General features: G+C 42.0%; 2 protein-coding genes across 5 annotated transcripts in view; one reads left to right on the top strand and one right to left on the bottom strand.

The window, feature by feature from the left end:
* The window catches only part of B3GNTL1 (UDP-GlcNAc:betaGal beta-1,3-N-acetylglucosaminyltransferase like 1), a 105,819-nt gene that overhangs the window by 84,128 nt on the left and 1,974 nt on the right, over nucleotides 1–19,717 (top strand). For 2 of the 4 annotated variants that reach the window (XM_056506018.1, XM_056506017.1), the window contains exons 9-12: nucleotides 4,071–4,206; nucleotides 13,321–13,389; nucleotides 14,593–14,667; nucleotides 17,229–17,315. In XM_056506018.1, the coding sequence (XP_056361993.1) occupies nucleotides 4,071–4,206; nucleotides 13,321–13,389; nucleotides 14,593–14,667; nucleotides 17,229–17,309 (361 nt within the window). In that variant the 3' untranslated portion in view covers nucleotides 17,310–17,315. Of the gene's footprint in view, nucleotides 1–4,070; nucleotides 4,207–13,320; nucleotides 13,390–14,592; nucleotides 14,668–17,228; nucleotides 17,316–17,934; nucleotides 18,302–19,717 lie in introns of those variants that run through there. The other 2 variants (XM_056506019.1, XM_056506016.1) reach the window with 2 other exon arrangements.
* The window catches only part of TBCD (tubulin folding cofactor D), a 114,511-nt gene continuing 113,290 nt past the window's right edge, over nucleotides 18,497–19,717 (bottom strand). The window contains exon 40 of the mRNA XM_056506014.1: nucleotides 18,497–18,821. Within this exon, the coding sequence (XP_056361989.1) occupies nucleotides 18,810–18,821 (12 nt within the window). The 3' untranslated portion in view covers nucleotides 18,497–18,809. The remainder of the gene's footprint in view (nucleotides 18,822–19,717) is intronic.

Raw genomic sequence — 19,717 nt, 5'->3', positions numbered from 1 at the left:
GGGCAGCTCCTCTTCCTGCCTGGTGTTACCTGAGCACTGTGCAGGGCCAGCACAGGGAGAAGAGGTCAGATTTATGGATCTCTAGTATTTCTGGGGATGGCAATCGATGCCTAAAATTCCAGTACTGCTCAGGATATTGGGCTTGTATTTCTGCATTGCTCAAGTACTTGTACATCTGTCTTTGCTCTGTGGATTCACTTATGTGGCCTCACTGGGGGAAGGAGGGGAAAGGCAGTGCAGCAATATGGCGAGGTTTGACTGAGCTCAGACATTAAATCATGTTGCTTTTATTGTCACATTATCTTTCATTTCAAAATAGGAGTAGAGCAGATGTTTCTTGACTCCTGAATTCAGTCAGTAGGTCACCACACATTTTTAACAGAGCTCCATTGTTGCATTGCTTGGGTGGATGGTCTGGTAATAACTACTTGGGGCTGAGGAACACACGGCGTAGTCATTCTCACCCTCTGCATGAATACCCTCGTTTCACTCCTGCAGAATTTTGGCTCCTCTTCTTCCTCCCAGGCTCCATAACTGATGAGCATTGAGGGGCCACAGCAAGTGAGATCTTAGGGAAATCATGTAAGCCTCAAGAATGACATTTTGAGTGGGAATACTTCTAACATTTCTTTTACAAAGTTGGGACAACAAAATGAAAGGAATGGGAGAAATAATGTATATCAAGACTTGGGGTCAAGAAAGAGCATTAGGATATGGCACAAAGTTGTACAGTGAGAAGAATTTTTCCCACCTTCTGGCTGAGAAAAATTTTCTGAACTGAATACAGGCTTGGACATGGTACTAAAGGCTGCTGCAAGTTGCTTACTCTAATCTTTTCTGAGATGGGTAGGAAAAGCCATCTTGATTTGGGGTGATGCACAGTAATAATACCTCCTAGGTTTTGCTGGTGGCTGTGAATATGTAATAATGCATAATCTGAAAATAGCTGTGAGAATCATCTCTGAGTAGTGGTTTGTGCAGCCTCTAGATGGTTTCAGGCATTTTCTTTAATTACCCATTGCACGTTGCTACAGCTCCTGTCTGGTGCACCTGCACTGGCTTGTGAAGGATGGGAAAATGGCATTCCCTTCTCCCTGGAGGCAGGAATCCCAGTTATCTGTTCTGGAAACAGCAAAAAAAAATGTGGCAAATGAGGTGAACCGGAAACCTGAAGGGAATAACCGAAACTCTCTCCTTTGACACCTGTAAGCTCCCTTGTGCCCCAGCCTGTGGGATTGTTTGTGCAGAGTGAGTTCTCACAAGGATGGAGCCTGTGAGTGTCACTCTAAAGCTCAGTCACAAATTCTCCCCTCAGTTCTGTGTTTATCTGATAGCTCAGCTTGCACTGCTAAAAGTATTCCAGGGTTAATTCAAGACTTCAAAGTGTTTGATATAACTTAATTTTTTCTTTGAAAACACACAATATGGAGATGTGAGCTTCAAATGCTTTTCTGTGGGCATTGTCATAAGAATGCCTCTTAGTGATGCAAGTAAAAAATCCCAACTGCTGGGCATATTGGCTTTGTTTTTGCAACCCACAGTATGTATTTTAAAAAGTTTTTTTGTTGGTGTTAAATGAACCTGTCTGACAATATTCTTGTGGTTGATCAAGAACCCAGTTAATTTGGAGTTTAATACCTTTCATACCCTTCTATTTCAGAGTTCTCTTACAAGCTTTCTCCACTTGCTTTTAACATTGATAAGTGAGATGAGTCAGTGAGTCTGCTTCAATCTGAAATCTTCACAGCTGACTGACAATACTGAGATTTGGGCTGATTGAATTTTGCCTCAGTAGGTACAGAGGCTCTCATGGCCTAGACAGCAACCTCAGACTGTCTGGAGGAACCAATCCTGCTGTGCTGGGACATCCATCTCCATGAAAGTCAAAACATCTTTTATAAGCCTGGAGGTGGATTGCAGCGTTTACACTGCACCTAGAAATTAGTTAGAAGTTCTTTTCATGCCTTGTAAGGCTGCCTGGTTTTTTACTTTAGCTTTCTTAATGTTGCAAACTCAAGTGGAAAAGAAACTTGCCAGTGTCGCTCAAGCCAACAGAAGAGATTCTGAAGTTCCTTTGGAATGTAATATGGTGTTATCCTTCTGAAGTCACATTTCAAAGGAAAATCACTTTTTAAACCTTTCCATTTATGTGCAAAGCAATAATCTTCCTTTTAAGAAGCACGCAGAAGCTCTGTAATGTCTAGGAAAGTAATCCTGGAAAAATACTTGGCCTTCATATTTTGTTCCTTAAACTTTCCTTCTGGGAGTACAGTATGCTCTCATGAACATGGAAAAAGGCAAGTGTCAAAGGATGCCAGCAGCAGTTAAAGCTTTGCAGCAGGAATGCATCTTGTGGTTGCATTAGAAGAGATTTTTGATCAAATCCAAGAATTTCTTTTTCTCCATTAGTCGAAATGTTGGTGCAGAGCCATCATCCTTGAAACTTGTATTTGTGCATGAGGTCTTTTCCAAGTTATCACACCAGGATCAGGGATGAAGTGCTGAGCAGGATCTGGCTGTGCTGAAGTGAAGTGGGGTCACTGGGTCCTATGAGGGATCTCAGAATATAACTTAGGGCTGTGAAGGAATGATGCAAATAAGCAAATGGAAAACCCTGTTTGAAAATTGCCTTAAATAAGGAGACACCACTAGGGGTTCATCAGAATTTCCTGGGAGAGAGAGTTACTGCTTAAGGTGCCTTGTTCAAGAGATGCAGGTTTGCAAGATTCATTTGTCAAATTGAGGAAATCAATTTATTCTCTCTAGGAAACTGTTTAATAAGTCTGAGGTGGGTTCCTAGTTAATGAATATTAAATGAATGCTGGAAATAATGCAGATGTTTTTGACAGCAGGCAGGTTTTTTTTAATCCATGATAAATGTTGTAGTCATAAATATTACATTATAGGGTAGAACACACACACTCAAACATGAAAAAATGCTGCAGTTGTCCAAGTGGATTTGCCAGTTGGGAGAAATGGACCATGAACAAACTGCTTTCCTTGACATTGTTTTCTCTTTCTGAGAAACTGTCTTGAACTTGTTGAAGATGTCAGCAGATCTTCAGTATCTCAGGCTTTGGCTGGTCCCTTGCTGTGGACGGTTCCAGAGCCATGGGATTTGTCATTTGATATTAGTGTCACCCTCAACCACTTGGCTTAATTATGTTGTGGGAGTTATGCCAAAGATGAAGAGTTAAAGGTGTAATTGCACACAGACATCTGCCAGTTTGCTTTTTTTCCTAAAGCATGTTTTTAAAAGTTCTATGAGGCATACTGCTTTTTAGAAGGAAAAAAAAATCCCACTGCTTTTTATTCCTAGAAATGCAGTTTCTTATGAAAGTTGCCTTCAAATACAGGGACAGTCACATTTCTGTCATTGCCAAATAATACTTGGGAACTTTTACAGTTAAATCTCTCTTACTTGTTCTGAAATGTGTGTGTGTGCAGGTTGGTCAGTGTGAATGGGGTAAGAAGTGGGACTGTGCAGCTCAGTGATTGTTGCTGGAGGAGCATTCAGGGCTTTGACACCCAAGGTGCTGGAGGCTTGAGCCAAATACCTCACTGCACTTCCATTTGTGCTGTGCTGCTGGGGGAGAGCTGGGCTTCTGAACCTGTGAGATTCCAACTTCACCTCAGCCAAGGAGAATGATCCCGTGGGCAGATGGAACAGGGGGAGCAAAGCTTGGCTTTAGGAGATGCTTTGCCTGTGTCACTGCAGGGTTCTAGAGCAGTTCACAGGTGTTCAGGTGTGGGAAGGGGTGAATTTCATTACCACAGCTGCAGCTTTCATAGTCTTGTGATCTGGGAGGGTTCTTGAAAATACAAGTTGTTTAGGTATTGCTTCCTATCTATCCAAATGTTTTTTGTCTGAGAACTTCCACAGAATTTTTTTCTACATTTCCCTCAGAAATTTCCGTCTAATGTTTTGATGTGATTTTGTTGGGTTTTTTTAATTATATGAATCCCTTCAGTCAGGTTTACACTTAGGTGAGTGTGTACATGTGCATATAGATCTATAATAATGGTAAAACTTTTAGGAGTGAAAATCTGCCCTTTTTCCACCTCTCCAGAGGCACCATCTGGAATCACCGGGTCAGGTTTCTTGAGGTCAGAGTCCTGAGCTCCTGGACATCATTCACCATTTGGAATGCTGGCAAGCAAGGCAAGAAGCTCTACAGAAGCTTGTCACCAGCTAATCAGAAAAAGGTGAGCTGGAAAGTAACATTTGTACAAACCCACTTCTTCATATGCCCTGAGATGCTTCTCATCTAACACAGCACAATTCTCATAAGATGTTTTATTCCCAAAGTACTAGTTGATGATTAATATAAACTGGGGTAATTCTTGATATTCTGTGTGATGTATTTCTTCTTTTAAAATGCCATAATATTTTATTTATGGTGGATGTAGAGAGCAAGAAATGCACCATGGCCTGCTAAGCACAGCAGTGGTGAGACAGCTGTAGTGGGCAGGTGCTCAGGGTGAGTAGAGCAGCTCTTTATTTGGGTTGTGTGGTACTGAACTGCCTTGTCCAGGGTCATCCATACCTTTATAATATTTGCCCAGCTCCAAAGTGGATACTGGACATGTCCCTGGTCATTGTGACTCCCCTTGGAAAGCTTGATTGCCAAAAAAAGGAGTTGGTGTGGGCTGAATGGGTGAGAAGAAACTGCTGGATGTGACTGTCCCATTCACAGTCAGCTGAAAATGTTTATATTTGGCAATGGCAGATATTTCTCAGGATAGATTTGTCCAAGAGTCTAAATACCTTATTTTTATAGCATTTTCTTGTGTGCAATAACTTTGTGTTAGATAAAGGCTTTAGGGCTGTTTCTTACAAAAAGCCACAGAACATTCATTTTATTGCTGCATGTGTTTTTCTTTTCTTAAGAATATGGATGGGAAGACAAAATGACAAATACATATAAAAATCTGATTAATGTTGTGCCCCTCAGACCACACACATATAAAAAAAATAGAAGACATTTGTATACACATAGTTAAAATTACTGAATAGGCATGGGAGACTCTCAGATAGCAAATGTACAAAGCAAAAACTGAACTGAATTTCCTGCTTGATATTCCAGTGCCATCCCTCAGTCATTTTCATCACATGGCAGTGGGTGAGCTGTATGAAAATACATTAAATGCTGTGAATCAGTTCCTTCAGAGAGGGCAGACCTGTCCATTAAATATGATTTTATCATGCAGTGCAGTGTGTACCAGATTTTTGAGGGTTTATGAAAATATTCTCTCTCATTACTGTTTGCTGAGCACCTTTGGAATTTCACTGACTGACTATGGCCACTGAGCTGACACTCAGCAACCATTCACCTCTGTCTCTTGGAAATTAGGAAAATTAGAAAATAAATTCCAGGGGAAGGCAGCTTGTCTGATAGATTTTTGAGATGTTGCAGAAAAAAATAGACCATGTTGGGTTTGTAGTGGTGTCTCACCATCTCAGGTGTTGGGATTTTGTTTGGTTTGCTTTTCTAGTTTTCTTTGTACCAAGCCAAAATTGAAACTGGTGCTAAGACAGAGTCTCTCCCTGGGGTACATCTGCCACCTCCAGGACTTCACATCCTGTTCAACAGAGAGTGACAGCTGTCACAGCAGAGAGGATAAAAAAGGCAAGAGGAAAACAATATTGTTGGGGTTCTGCCACTTTCCTGCCCAAGACCCCAAGCCCAGCTCCTTTCCTGGGGCATCAGCTCCTTCTGACCTTCCCAGAACATTTGCTGTGGCACTGCTCAGCCTGGGACACTGTTCTGCTTCTGTCAAGGTTACAGCTGCACACATTCCAGCCTGGTTTGGTGGATATTGAAATTCTGCACTGAGCATTAACCCCTGAGGTTCTGGTGCCAGGTGCAATTGCACAAGCCAAGTGTGGCTCAGTTTGCACAGCTACTGCAGAAAAGTGCTGCAAAATGCAGGCACAGTGATCCTTTACACCTGTACATCAAACCATCCCTCAGTCTGATGTGCTATCTGAAATATTCAGGGGCCTTCTCAGTAACAAACAAAGATAAATTGCTTTAGAAAAGGACTTGTGTCATCCTAGGTGAGATGGAGGCTTTTGGATGGCTGATTTCTGGTTCAATCAGTGTTCTCTGTAGTGATTGAAGCACTAATTTTATGTATCTGTTCAGACTCATTGTGATTGGCACTGTAACTTCCTAGCTTTTCCAAAAGTGAGATCCCAAGTCTGTCCATCTCAGCCAGGACTGAAGCTTAAATGATATCCTTGTGTTTCATAGCAGTCACTGGCAAAAGGCTCTAGAAGAAGGGAAATCATCTCATTTCTCCAAGAGTTATTCAAAGGATTATGCTGCTGGAGTTTCAGAAAATAAATTCATATAATTTGCAGTGGGTAATTCATGGCAGTTTCCATTTTATTCCAAATGAATAACAGTAAAAGGCCAGTAGAGAAACTCCATATTCTACTTTTCCTCAAAAATCCTTCAGGTATTTTGTGAGTAATCTGCAACTCTTGCCAAAGACTCTGAAATCCCATATGAACAAAGGTTGTAAATAGTTGTTGCTTCATCCTTTCCAGTCCTGAAAACAATAAAATGCTTTTTCTGTCTCACCCTTTACAACCAACATAAGAAGATTTAAGCTTTCATATTATTATATTATTATATTATATTATATTATAACAGAATTCTGTTAATTCTGTTAATTTTGAGAAGACCAGAGATTTAGTATCAGTTTGAATCTGCAAGTGGAATCTTGTGTTGTCTTGTAAATAAAAGGAGACCCTGAGATATGAATTCATCAATTATGCAAATTAGACACCTTTAAAACACAATTCCAAAAGCCCCTTAGGCTAAAGATGGTGTATTACCTCTATATAATTACCATTTTCTCCTCTTGAAGGTCCAGTTGTGTAAATCTTAAAAGGTCCCATACCCTTGAAATGCAGGTAGCATTGCCAAAATCAGCTGTATAATTTAACTAAGATTTAACTAAATATATGTCTGCTTTATTTATTAATTTATTATGACAAGTATATTCTATTATTTAATTATTATATAGATAATCATAATGACAATTATAATTTGTATACATAAAAATCTATTAAAGTATAAAACCAACTAAGACTAAATTTAGACAGAGTATAGCTGTCTAAACTTAATTTTAGTTAGTTTTATAACTTTAAGTCATCTTAGGCTGCTGAAAATTTCACCAATGCTCTGTTTGACTGCATACTTTCTGCAGAATTCCATCAGATGTCCTGACTGACTGTGGCTGGACTGTCACTGCAGGATTGTTTTCTCAATTGGCACCAAGTACCTGTAGAAAATCTGGGAGACACATACTCCTAGGATAAATAATAACACCTCCCCCCAAAAAACCCTGCTACTACAGCTTGTATTATTTTGTAATTTTAAAACAAACCTGAATCCTCAGGAAGATAAATAAATTGAACTGACAGGCTTAGGGTGTGTAAGAAAACATATTTTTCAAAAAAAGGAATGTTTCTAGTATTTTTAGAACCTGGTAAACAAAGCAGTTGCATTTCCTATGCTGACAGGGTCTTTGTGGGATGTTTGAAAAGCCCAGCTCTGCCCTCTGCCAAAGAGCATTGTTTCTTAGAAAACAAAATTCAGGCAATTCCAGGAAGCAGCAGTCTGTCTATGTTCATACTCACTAACAAATTATTACTTTAGTTTGTTTGGAAAACAGTGTGAATGTGAATTATGGTTGTGTTAAAAGAGAAAAGGACACCTCAGCAATTCTCCCTCTTCCCTCAGCCATCTGTATGGTGAATATTAAATTGATGCTTTGTCTCCAAAGCACTCAGGCAAAAATCCAAGGCTCAGTATTTTTGCTAAACAGCAACACACGAAAAAATTATTCCACTAGTAGGTTTTTTTTATGAATTAATTACCATGATCTCAGTATTCTTAGGGAAATTCTGCTTCCTGGCTGTCCCCTTCTTGATTCACACTGCTGCCAGTGGTTCAGTATTAGCATTTCTGCAAGAATGAAGTCAAACAGACCTTTTCTTGTTTAAAACACATCCGTTGTGTCTATAACTTGCAGCTGAAGATGGAAACCAAATGTTTTTGGGATGCTCCATGTGCCTGGAGGGTTTCTGAGCTGTCTTGTCTGCTCTTTTATTCTCCATCAGATTGAGCTAAAAGGAGAATTTAAGCATTACCATTTTGTGTCATTTCCGAGGGCCACAAATAGCGTTCCAGTGGCTCATGGAGAAGCAGGGGAGAGCCCCAAATGAGCATCAGCTCATTAGTGGGCTGGAAACAGGGCTGGAAACAGCCAGGCCAGGCCATTCCTCTGGGACAGCCCTGGCTGCTGGTGGCAAACAGGAAAAGTATTTTGAAGGCCCTTTTTCCATTTCCAGAATCATCCGTGGGTTTCCCTTTGCCTTTTTCCAAGAGCAGCATCACCAAACCTTGTGTTGCAGCTCTGCTCCTTCAGCTCACTCCCACAGCCAAGGAATGTTCAAGTTTTGTAGCACTGTAACCATTCTAAAAGTGTGAGTGGCACTGCCAGAACCTGGGGAGGGGACATGGAAAGCAAAGAAACATTAATAAAGGGGAGAATATTGCACCCACCTCAACAGTGGAATGGCAATGTGAAAGCAAGTTAAAAACCTCCAGAACAAGGAGAGAGGTGAAATTTGAAAGTTTCAGTTAAATCCAGTTAGAAGACACCCTAAAATGGCATGGGGTAAATCAAGGCTTGGACTGTAGTGAATACTTCCTGGCAGGAAATCTCCCTGCTCTTTCCATGTGTTTTTTTTGCAAGCTCTGTTTTGTCAGCACAGAGCTCTGCACACCAAAACATGCCTGGCATCACTCAGACTTTGTAAGGATGAGTCTCTGCAGTGAGGTCCCAGCCTATGGAGGCAGGTGTATATTGGACATAATGAAGGAAATGTTTTATGTCCAGTGTTTAGCAGCTTATTTTGCATGTTGGATTCTGGTGTTAAAATTCTCCAGTGACTTTGTTGTGGAGAAGTGCGAGAGGGGGAAGCTGCTGCTGTTTTCAGTGGAATGGTGTCTAAATGGAATAATGAAATAATTTTGGGATTTAAAGATATCCACAGCTTCTGTCCTGGCTGTAGTGCTAAAGAGGTGAAATAAAAGCAGGTCCTGATACAGAAAACCACTCAGGTTGTGACTGGTGCTTGCTGGTTCATGTCATGGCAGAAGCTGTTCATGTGTGTCTCCTGTGCTGTGTGCCATGAGCTGTGTCTCTTTAAACTTGCTTTGTAATGCTTTCAGTTACTCTGTTTTGACATGAATGGCCAGAATTAATTTTGCTTCTGCAGAGATGTATATTAACATGCTCCCACAAGCTTCAATGAAGGAATTATAAATAGAAGAATTAACAGGGTTCACTAGAAGTTTAAAACAGATGGGGATTGCATGAGATGTGGAGGGAATGCAGCAGGGAAGACTGCTGAGTGGGATTTTGTAGGGTTTGCAGGTTGTCTCTGAAGGTGACTCTGAGGACATCAGCTGATCTTATGAGGAGGGAGAAGTCACAGCAGGCAGGTGACCATTTATTGAAAGGGTTTTCCAGTTTTCTGTCAGGTTCTACTCCGTTATTCACTCTCCCATGTGAAACTTGCCTGTCATGTCCTTCCAGCTCAGACCCTGAGAATGTGCTGATTGCAGGTTGTTGTTACAGACCCAAACCAAACCACAGGTGAAATTAAGATGGGGAAATAAAACCCTGTGAAGATCATTCACCATAAAAGGACATCATTGAGCTGATGAAATCATTCAGTTTTTCCATTATGAAATCTGAGTGGAATGGGAAGTGTGAGGAAACATTCTCTGTAGTAGCCAACAAACAATTAAATTGTTGTGTAATCACAGCAGAGCTCAAACAGGTAGTCCCAGCTGCAGCCAAGGCACTCTTCTGCCATTCCTGCTCCTTCAGTGCCTTCCCAGGTTGTGCCTAGAGGAGGATCTGCTGCCCATTAATCTCCTTTTCCCCAGGGAGGTCTGATAGCCCCAGCCTGGCCCTGCAGAGCCCCTGTGTTTATTAGGAAGAGCCAGCCAGAGAAGGGCTTTTATCTCCTTCAAACGTGTCTTCCCCAGCAGAGGTTGTTTCTGAGTAAATCTCTTATCTTCTGGGCTATGTAAACTTTCTCTTACAAGGGAGAAGGCAATTTCTCCTTTTCCCCTTACACCACTGTTAATGGAAGTTGCAATCCATATTTATAAAAACAACTTGCAGTAGTTCCATAGCTTGCCTCTAGCACATACCCAGCTGTCTCCTCCAGTTTTGAGCTGAGAGAATTAGCAGTGTTCTTTCCTTTGGAAATTCTGTAATTGTTCAGATTTTTATACAAGTGGTGTTCAAAACAAAAACATGTAATAATTAATATATTTCAGTAACACTGAAATGTGATCTGAGGACTCAATGGTGTCATCCTGTCAGAGGTATTGCCAAAGAGTAATTTTGCTAAAAGGAGAAGGGGGGAAAAAAGCAAATTGAAACTCTTTTATGGCTTTATAATTCATGGTTTCTCACAGGGAGGCAGGAGTTCATGTGTGGATAGATGTTCTTCATAAAAGCTACAAGAAAGAAGCCCATTAATGCAGGAAAATAAATAGGTGTCTCTGGGTTTATGCTGATAGTGTATAAAGTAAATAACTCCCATAAGCCTGATGCCCTGACTTCTCCTTATAGGATAAACAACTGTGCCTAAGTCCTGTATTTAGACTCCAAACACAGCTTTGCTTTAATTGGAAAATAAATAGTGTGTGTCAGAAAAATAGTTGACTTACATTTTGGCCACCCACATGGTGTGCAGCCTGCAGAAAAATCGCCCATTCAAGTCTGACCTGTTTTATACTACTGTAAATACCAGATCTAAGCTGCCTGAATCCATTGAGAATTAGACAGGGAAATACCTCAGTGATGACAAAAAAGGTTTAAGCTCTTTCCATCTTCCAAGGGAAATTTGTCACAGACTCACCTGTGTTATATTTTTCACTGAGGGGTTTTTGTGGGGGTGTTCTGGGGGCTGGGAAGTCACTGTGGAAAAAGGCAGAGTTTTCTACACCCAGAAGTTTGGGTGGTGGCCAGGGTTGGGAGGAAGGATTAGAATTAATGGCAATTTACTGATACAAGAAGTGTCTTTGGAGAGAGACTGTTTACAAGGGGATGTAGTGACAGGACAAGGAGAAATTGTTTTAAACTGACAGAGACTGAGATTGGATATTAGGGAGAAACTGATTCATGCTGAGAGGTCCAGGCACCAGTCAGGGGTTTCTGTTAACAGGGTTATAACACACTGAGGGTGAACAGTGAGACTTCCCAGCACAGATCTTGCACCTGAATTCTCAGTTACTGACAGAGAAGTGTAAATAGAATTTCACTTTACCTTGTGTCGTAAGCTTTGGTGGTTTATTTTTGTCTTTATTATCCATAAGAGCATAAGCAGCTCCAAAAATAGTTTCATTTATTGGAAGATAAGTCACCATATTGGACTGTATTTGTTCCTAGAACTCTGTTGGGTTGACATTGAAGGCATACCCTGCTAAATATTGTTTATTATGATCACAGCTTCCAGGACAGTAAAACACAAGTGTAGAACTGAGATTTGCTGAATATTGGAGAATTTTAAAGGTGGTTAGCACAGAATGAAGAGAATACAGCCAGGAAATTTCTCTTCCCACAGTGACTTCTCTGGCTCCCTTCATATACAGACATATTTCTATATCTGTGTGTATGTACACATCCACACCATCTGACTTTGCAGCTACAACAAAGCATTGCAGTGGGCATGGAAATAGGGTGTGAAGTGAATTAATCTGTGAAGGAGCTGCTTGTGTGTGTTACTCTAACCCAGCTGCACCAGCCACAAACACCTGTACAATGTCCAGGACCTTCCTGAATTCCTTCCCTTCTATTTCCATTGCAGTGCTGACACAGGGTTAATGTCCTTAGTGCAATCCCTGCATCAGGATCACCCAGAGCAAATTCTGGATGTGCCCAGGCTGTGATTCCTCACTCACACAGTCCCCCTGGGGAAATTCCACTTTTCCTTAATGTTCTGTTCTTCCTTGGGCGCCTGTTTTCAAGCAAGCTGTTCTCCAGGTCTCAGGGTGTCCCTCTAAGGGGTTCCAAGGACTGGCCCTGCCCACCCCTCCCGTTTATCAGCTCATTTCCCTCATTGCTTTGGCCACTGGTGCTTTGCAGCCTTATTTGCAATCCCTTGATACTTTTGTTTGCATTCTCTTGCCATTGATGTTTAATGAAGGAAGTGATATTATGGTATTAGAAAAACAGTGTTTCCCTCTGCACAAACAGAATGAGGTCACTTTAGGTAAAAGAAAACCATCTTAATCACAGGAAGAAAATGTGTGAGAGAGATTTTAGACATGGAAAGCCAGCCAGCCTTTTCAGCCATCTCTAACTTAATAAATTAATAAACAGCTGTTTGGCTTTTCAGATTTTCTCAGCAGTAAGTGTTGTTAATCAATTTTTAATGGAGCAATTAAAAAGATATGAAAGCTGCTATCCAGCTTTCACCAGAATAATTGATTTCTGTGCGACCTTAACTATCTCAACTGTTGTGCTTCAGCATAAGAGCTCCATGTAGATCATATGAATAGATCCAATGGAAGTCAGAGGAAAACATTGCCATGTTTATTTTAAAAAGTCTTCCAAAATGTTCCTGGCAACCTAGGGGCTCAAAAATAAGGCCACTGTGTATTTTAGATGGCAGGCATTTATTCTGCCTGCATATTTATGAGTAATGCAAATAAAAACCCATCTGAAATATCTGGCACCTAGGGCTGCAAATAATGCTTTCATAACTCTAGTAAGAATAAGCAAAGCAGTAATTATTTGTGTTTAAACATCAGATCTGCTGAACTTTTTAGTTGAAAATTCAAGTCCATAACCATAGGAATTCCCAGATTTGGTGTGCTGTGCCCTGGAATTGAGGCTGGTGGTGCAGCACCACAGCCCTGAGGTGTCTGGGGAACATTCCATGCTTGGGGTGGACAGGAAGAAAGAGGTTTTTATTCCATCTCATCTTTGGGGTTTAGTGGAAGTGCCAGAACGAGGAGACTGCTGAGTTTACTCCCTGAGGATGGGGTTGGTGGTGTTCCCCTGTGCAGTCAGTGACTTAGATCAGAGTGTGCTCACAGACAACTGCAGAATTTCCTCAACTCCTTAAGACACACCCAGAAGGATTCAATAAGGGTTTAAGTTCCTAAGGAGACTCAGGGTGCTGTGCCCTATTCCTGTGTCCATTCCCATGCCTGCAGCTCTGCTCACAGATACATTACAGTAAAATTGAAACATTCTGCTTCTGTTTTCCAGGTAACTGCATTTTGTGATGTCGATGAAAAGAAAATAACAAAAGGATTCTACACTTATGAGGAATCTGAGGTGAGTTGTAACCACTCTTGCATTCTTTATTGTGGTCTAGAAGTGTCCTGGGGAATGTGATGAAGAATTTGTCACTGATCTTAGACATTGTGTAGCAGCTCATTTTGGTGAAGAGGCTGTGACAGAAGATTGGAGGGCTGGGAATGGACACTGGAATGCAAACTGCAGCCAGGACTGTCAGCCTCACACTCAGTGAAGTCAGTTTAGAAGGACAAAAATTCTTATTCTGAAAGGAATCTGATAATGGGGTAAAACCATCTTCACTGACAGGTTTGTATTCTAAATGGGAGTAGAATTTGCTTTATGCTGGATAATGGGAAAGAACTCTCAAAATTAAAAGTTTTCTAGCAAGTTATCTTGTGAATCAAATTAATTTGAGTTTGCCAGATCCTTGTGGGTGATGGGACTGAAGGAAGGAGGGACAGGAGGGCCCCTCCTCAGGTACAGCTTGTGCTTAGCCTGTACAGTTCTACACTGGGAAAACACTGAGAGCTTTGAGCTGCATGAAAGCAGTTGGGAGTCAGCATTTCAGCCTGGAATACTGAGGACTCACTGCCTAGCAGCTCAGTAATACTGTCAGTATGATTGATACAGATCCTGGGCATTGGTCTTCCTAAACCAAACCCATTTTCTCAGATCTTTTGTAAAGATTGTATTGCAGCTGTTGTGAATCTTTAGAAAATCCTGTAGTTTGGATTTGTGGTGAAGTCCCAGTTGAGCACAAGTCCTTTAACAGTTCCCAGCAGGAGGGAAAGATCTTCCTCTGTCCCTGCTCTAGTGCCTGTTCTGATGCTATCTGAGGGCACAGGAACCGATGCAGCTCACTAAAATGGCAAAAAAATAACCAAAAACAGTCAAGGAACATAGCTTGTTATGGGACAGGCTATTGAACCTTGCCATCAGATCAAAGAGGAGATTGTTTGGGAAAGGGCTGGAAGCAGAACTTGCAGGTGAGAAGGAAGAGTGGAGCAGTCAGACCTGCTCCTCTCAGCAGCAGAGCTCCAGATTCAGCTCTGGTGTCACTTCACACAAGTCACTGAAATGTGATGGGCACTGAAACAATGGGCAGAGAAGGAGCAAGGTCTCTTTAGCATCATGGCTCAACTTATTTTTTTTCCATTTTAGTGTTTAGAGTTTAGCAGCTCCTAAAACCAAGCTGGCAAGTCACCTGAGTGCTTCTGTCCTTCTTCCCTTCTTCTGCAGGAGAGACCAAAACCAAAAATCCCCGTGTGTCACTTCAGGGACGCGACTCCGCCCTTCGTGATCTGTGTGAAGCTGGTGAGTTCCACCTGCAGGAGCAGCAATTGCTCCTCAGCAAAATGACTTCCTATTTACTGAAAATGGCTTTCCCCAGAAGCTTTTGCTGTAGAGTTGAATGGTTTTTTAATCAAACTGATTGTGCAGGGTATTTTGGGATTTAGATCAGCAGTATTGGGTAAAATTAAGAATAAGAAAAGGGACAGCTTCTGTGAAGGGACTGGATCTGTTGTACTTCCTTCCCAACACCAAACACACCCCAGTGAGCACATGCACTCAGCCTCCTTTGGGCCAAGTATTTTGCAGCCCCATGTAAAGCAAAGGCTTTGTTTTTAACTCAGATCTTAAAAGCCATTTTATTTGGCCCTGCCAGTTCTGAAGCATCTTCTTTATCTGTGGTAACTTATTTCAACTGGTTTACTTGCCCTGATAATATAATTAGAAGATGATAACCAGCAGTTATTCTGCTGTTACAACACAGAAACTTTAAAATAGCAAATAGATTGCAGTGGTGAACACAAATAAAAACCTCTCTGACAACAACCAAAGCCTGCAGCTCCACACAACACTGACATTTTAACACTGTGCTGGATCTCTCCAGAGATCATGGCTCAGCTGAACCTCCTCTCCTCTGGTGCAGCCTGCTTTTAACTTGGCACTCCCAACCTCATGATCAGCTCTGAGCTCATAGATCTGGGCTGTGAAGCCAGACTGAGAGTGCCTTGGGGCATTGTTGTGTACTGTTGGTTGATAAACTCTTGGATCAGCAAGTACTATTGCAACTAATTTAATTCTTCATACTGCATATAACAGTGGGTGGAAGTCCCCAGACAAAACATCTGTGCAACCTGTTCTAAAGCACATTTAATCTGTGAAGCCCTTACAATGAGACTATTATACAACATCTTGTCTGCAAACTCTGGTCTCTGACTTCAGTTGGGATTTCAGTCTATTTTTCCCCTCACAGCCACTGAGCATTTTCTGCTTATTCTTTACCAATCTAAGTTCATCACCATTTTCTGCAGAAGGAAGTGTGCTTTTAGGGGCTTTATTGGCTTTTATTTTGCTGTTCATGGTAGGGGATTATTTTTCCTTTTGATGCAGACAAAACCTGCATGTTTCGGTGCAGCTCCAAGAGGGTGATTTTGGAGATTAGATGTGTTTATTAAGTGGGTTGTTTACAAGAAGTGACTCTTGGCCTTGTACTTGGAGCAGCATTGGCTCATTTATTTCTTCAGGCAGTTCCTCCCTTGTGAGCACTGACACAGCTTTGGTACCTCAGCAAATCCTTCTGGAAGAGGCAGACATCCTCTGATCTTTGCTCAGTTTGCATTTTATAATGGCTTCACAGACAGCTGGAGCTGGAATTCTGCTCTGTGTGTGTGAGTTTTTGCTGAAGAGAATGGAAGTGTGGCTTTAGCTGCTCAGGGCAGCCACTGCTGGGGCCACTCCAGCCAAGGGTTTGTGCCCTGTGTTTGCTCTCACTTGGAGGTGAAAGCAAAATGCTCAGAAATGCTGCATTGTGCCCTGGCTTGGCTTGGATTCCAGTGGCTGGAAATGAAAGGGATTTTTATTTTTCTGTCACAGCAATTAAACTAGTTTGATTGTATAAAGTTTTCAGAAAACTTGGGGTTAGATCTCTTATTGTACAGCCCTGCCTGGTTTTTCCTGTGCTCTGGGAATGAAAGATCTGTTGTTAACTCTCCCACCTCATTTAGCATCTGGTCTCTTCTATATATTTTTAACCCCTCTGTAAAGCAGGTACTTTTCTCCAACTCCTTCAATTCCAGTTTCATGGGACTCCATTTCTGGAGGGAAATGTGCTCACTGGGATGTATTTGGTATTGGGAAGGAAGTACAACAGATCCAGCTCCTTCACAGAAACTGTCCCTTCCCATCCTAAACATTCACAGTTAAAACTTCACCCCTGCTGTTCTGGGCCAACCACACAAACACAAGCAACTGCTTTATCCCTCACCCATGGTGATGTCAGTATTAATTTCGAGGGCTTTTTTGGTGGCATTCCTTAGGATTAGTAATTAAATATTCCAGGAAGACCCCAGTGCTCAGGAATGCTGAAGCTGCCCTGTTTACTTAATGACATCACTGAGGTTGCTCATGGACCAAATGCACCCAGTTCCTGTCCTGATAACTTGACTGGGCTCAAAAGGAAACACCTTTAACTCTGTGGAGTACTTCATCTCCTTGATGAAGGGCTTGTTTTATCAGACAACTTAGTCAGTGCTCAAAATCCACCCAAACCATTTCTTTTGTCCAACTCACTCCTTGGTCCATTTTGTGCCAATGTCTGAGTTAGCAGCACAAGAGCAGAGCTGGGCTGAGCAGCCCCTGAGGCTCCAGAGCAGCACAGCAGAGCTGAGGAGCAGTCTGATATCCCCCACACTCATCTGAACACTAACTGTCCAACTTATCCTGAATTTTTGAGTAGAAAACTTCCTGAGCCTTGGCTTGTTTGTTTAGTTCTGCAAATGGGACTTTCTCTGTGGCCTAAAGAATCAGTAACCCAAGCCTGTTACAACCTGAGATGAGTTTGATCTCATTTTCTTGTTCTTCCCTCGCAGGACTTGACAGGTGGAGCCTTTGAAACAAACCTGGGCACGCTGAACCTGAAGGAAGGGATGGATTATTATCACTTTAACTAAACCAAGGTGAGGCAGTGCTACTGAAGTGTGCTGCTCTCTGTGTAGCTGGGTGCAGGAAGGACAAATTCTTCAGGGGTTTAGAACTTTTCAGTCATTTGTGCTTTGTTAATTTAAGCTTTGGGCTGAGCAGCTCCTTTGTAAGGGAGGTCATGGTTACACCAGGGTAATGCTGTGTGCTCAGTTCTACTGCTGCACATCACTCAGTTTGACTGGTAAATGGCATTTCTGATTTAAACAGCCACAGCTGGGCTGTGCAGCCCCTGGCAGCCAGGTGAGCTCCTCACCATTTCCACTGCACCTTGCCCTGCTGGAATACTCAAGCTGTGCCAGCACAGCTTGTGCTGGTCTTGCAGCAGGGTGTAACTTTACAACCCAAAATCTCCCAAGAATGTTCTAGAAAGCTCCCTTTGAGTGGCAGTGTACAGCACACTGTGGGTGAAGTGTGGGGTGTGTGCAGCTCATGGCCAATATCAGCTCTGCTCTCTGGGAGTTCACAACAGTGAACAGTTGGTCAGCAGTGAAGAACCCCGAGCTCCACTAATTCCAGCTGCCAGTCCAGCTTGCAAAAATCCTTAGGAAGTATTGAATAATCTCATTTATAGTTACTTTCTTCAAAACCAAACAGGATCTGAGCCAGCCAGGTTGGAGCATTAGAAGTGAACACCTGCAGTCTGCAGCAGCACTTACTTCACAGAGAAACTGGCTTGGTCTTAGCTTCTCTGCCTGAATTTTTCATTCCTTTCAAATTTGTAGAGATGTGTCTGTATACACACACAGCCACTATTCAAGTATTGGGATAGTGGGATTTAATTACAACCATAAAATAACAGTGTAATTACAATATGATGTGGCCTCTCCATCACACTGATCTCACTAAACACCAATTTCAGAGTTATTTCATTTTGTAGGGTCTAAGAAATGAGCTGGATTCCTGGCAGCTGTTTGAAGAACTGACTCACCTTCTTCAAAACTGAGTTTACCACACAAACAATTTGTCCGAATTAGTTCCATAAAGAGCTGTTATGAGAGGCTTTGACATCAGCTGAAGTGAAACCTGGGGTTTTTTTGTTTGACTGTGACATAGGAATGACAGATTTTTCCATGGGGTCACTTGGTGCTCGGGATGATTTCAGTATCACTGAGTGTTGCCATTCTCACCTCTGAAAAATAAATCTTGAAGAGCCCAGTGCAGGAGGTCAGGTTTAATTCTTGGTGTGTGTATAGGCACAGGCTCTGTTCAGCCAGGGAAATACAAACCCAGCCACCAAACCAGACAGGTCACTGTGACAGAGCATGACAAGAACCTGCCAGACAGCAATGTTAAAAACTGAAAACAAGGAATTTTGGTTGTCTTCCTGTGGCAGATCTGTGTGTTCAGACAGGCTCTGTCTCTCCTGTGCTCTGCTGTGATCCAGCACATGGGGCTGCCAGGCTCAGCCTCTGCCCATCCTGCAGCACAGGACCAGGAGCTCAGGACAGCCCAGCAGCCAGGGCTGCTCCTCATGCTGAACTCTGCAGACAGAAAGGAAAAGGACAGGTCACTTGGAGCAGGCATTGCTGTCCTGGCACTGTCAGTAACTAACCTGAGCAGGAAAGAAAATACAAAGCTGTAATGTAGTATTTAGTCCTTTTAAGACCATGGTTTGAACTACCCTCCAGCAAGTTTTATTTGTACAAAATTTAAAGGAGTAGAAAGTGTTGATTTCAGCTGAAGCCAACTTCATTCACCTTTTTATCCTGCCATGCTTGGCCTCCTCTCTGGCTTCTCCCACTTGTGCTGAGCTGGGCACTGCTGGCAACAGCACTGGGGACAAGGGGACAGCTGGGACAGCCCCTCCCCTTCAGTGGCACCCTGAGCTGCAGGCTCAGCTCTGTGCTCAGACTTACACTCACTGCTTGCTTATGTTCAGGGGAGCAAGAGGTAAAGCTCCAAACTGAGCAAAAAACATCCAGATCCCACCTGTACCAGCTCCATTGGAGACACCTGGATGTGTATTTGCATATTTCTCATTATTTTGTTTATCCTAGGCACAGTTTTATCCTAAAGTATCAGTCTTCTCTCAGCCTTCAATAATTAAGGATTAAAATAAGGAGTTTTTTGAGATCAGAGAGTTCACCTTGCAAGATCTCTTATTTTGAGCATAACCTTTTTATTACTTGATTAGAAAAACCTTTAAAATAAACACTCAGGTCAGTTTTTGTTGTAAAAAAAACTCCTTGCCTTGGCAGGAGGTTCAGACTCTTGTCTTTCCAGAATTATAGAAATGTTAGCTGAGGTTTCTTAAAATTGTACTAAAAGCAGATGGTAAAAACTGGAAAATGAGTGAAGAAGCTGCTATGGGGCAGCAGGAGGTCTTTGAAGGGTATTCATGGTGTCTTAAATATGAGTCTTTAAAGAAAGATAAATA

The sequence above is a fragment of the Oenanthe melanoleuca genome, chromosome 18 (assembly GCF_029582105.1).
Source record: "Oenanthe melanoleuca isolate GR-GAL-2019-014 chromosome 18, OMel1.0, whole genome shotgun sequence".
Lineage (NCBI taxonomy): Eukaryota > Metazoa > Chordata > Aves > Passeriformes > Muscicapidae > Oenanthe > Oenanthe melanoleuca.
The sequence above is the reverse complement of the archived record's forward strand: the minus strand, read 5'-3'. Positions and strand labels throughout refer to the sequence as shown.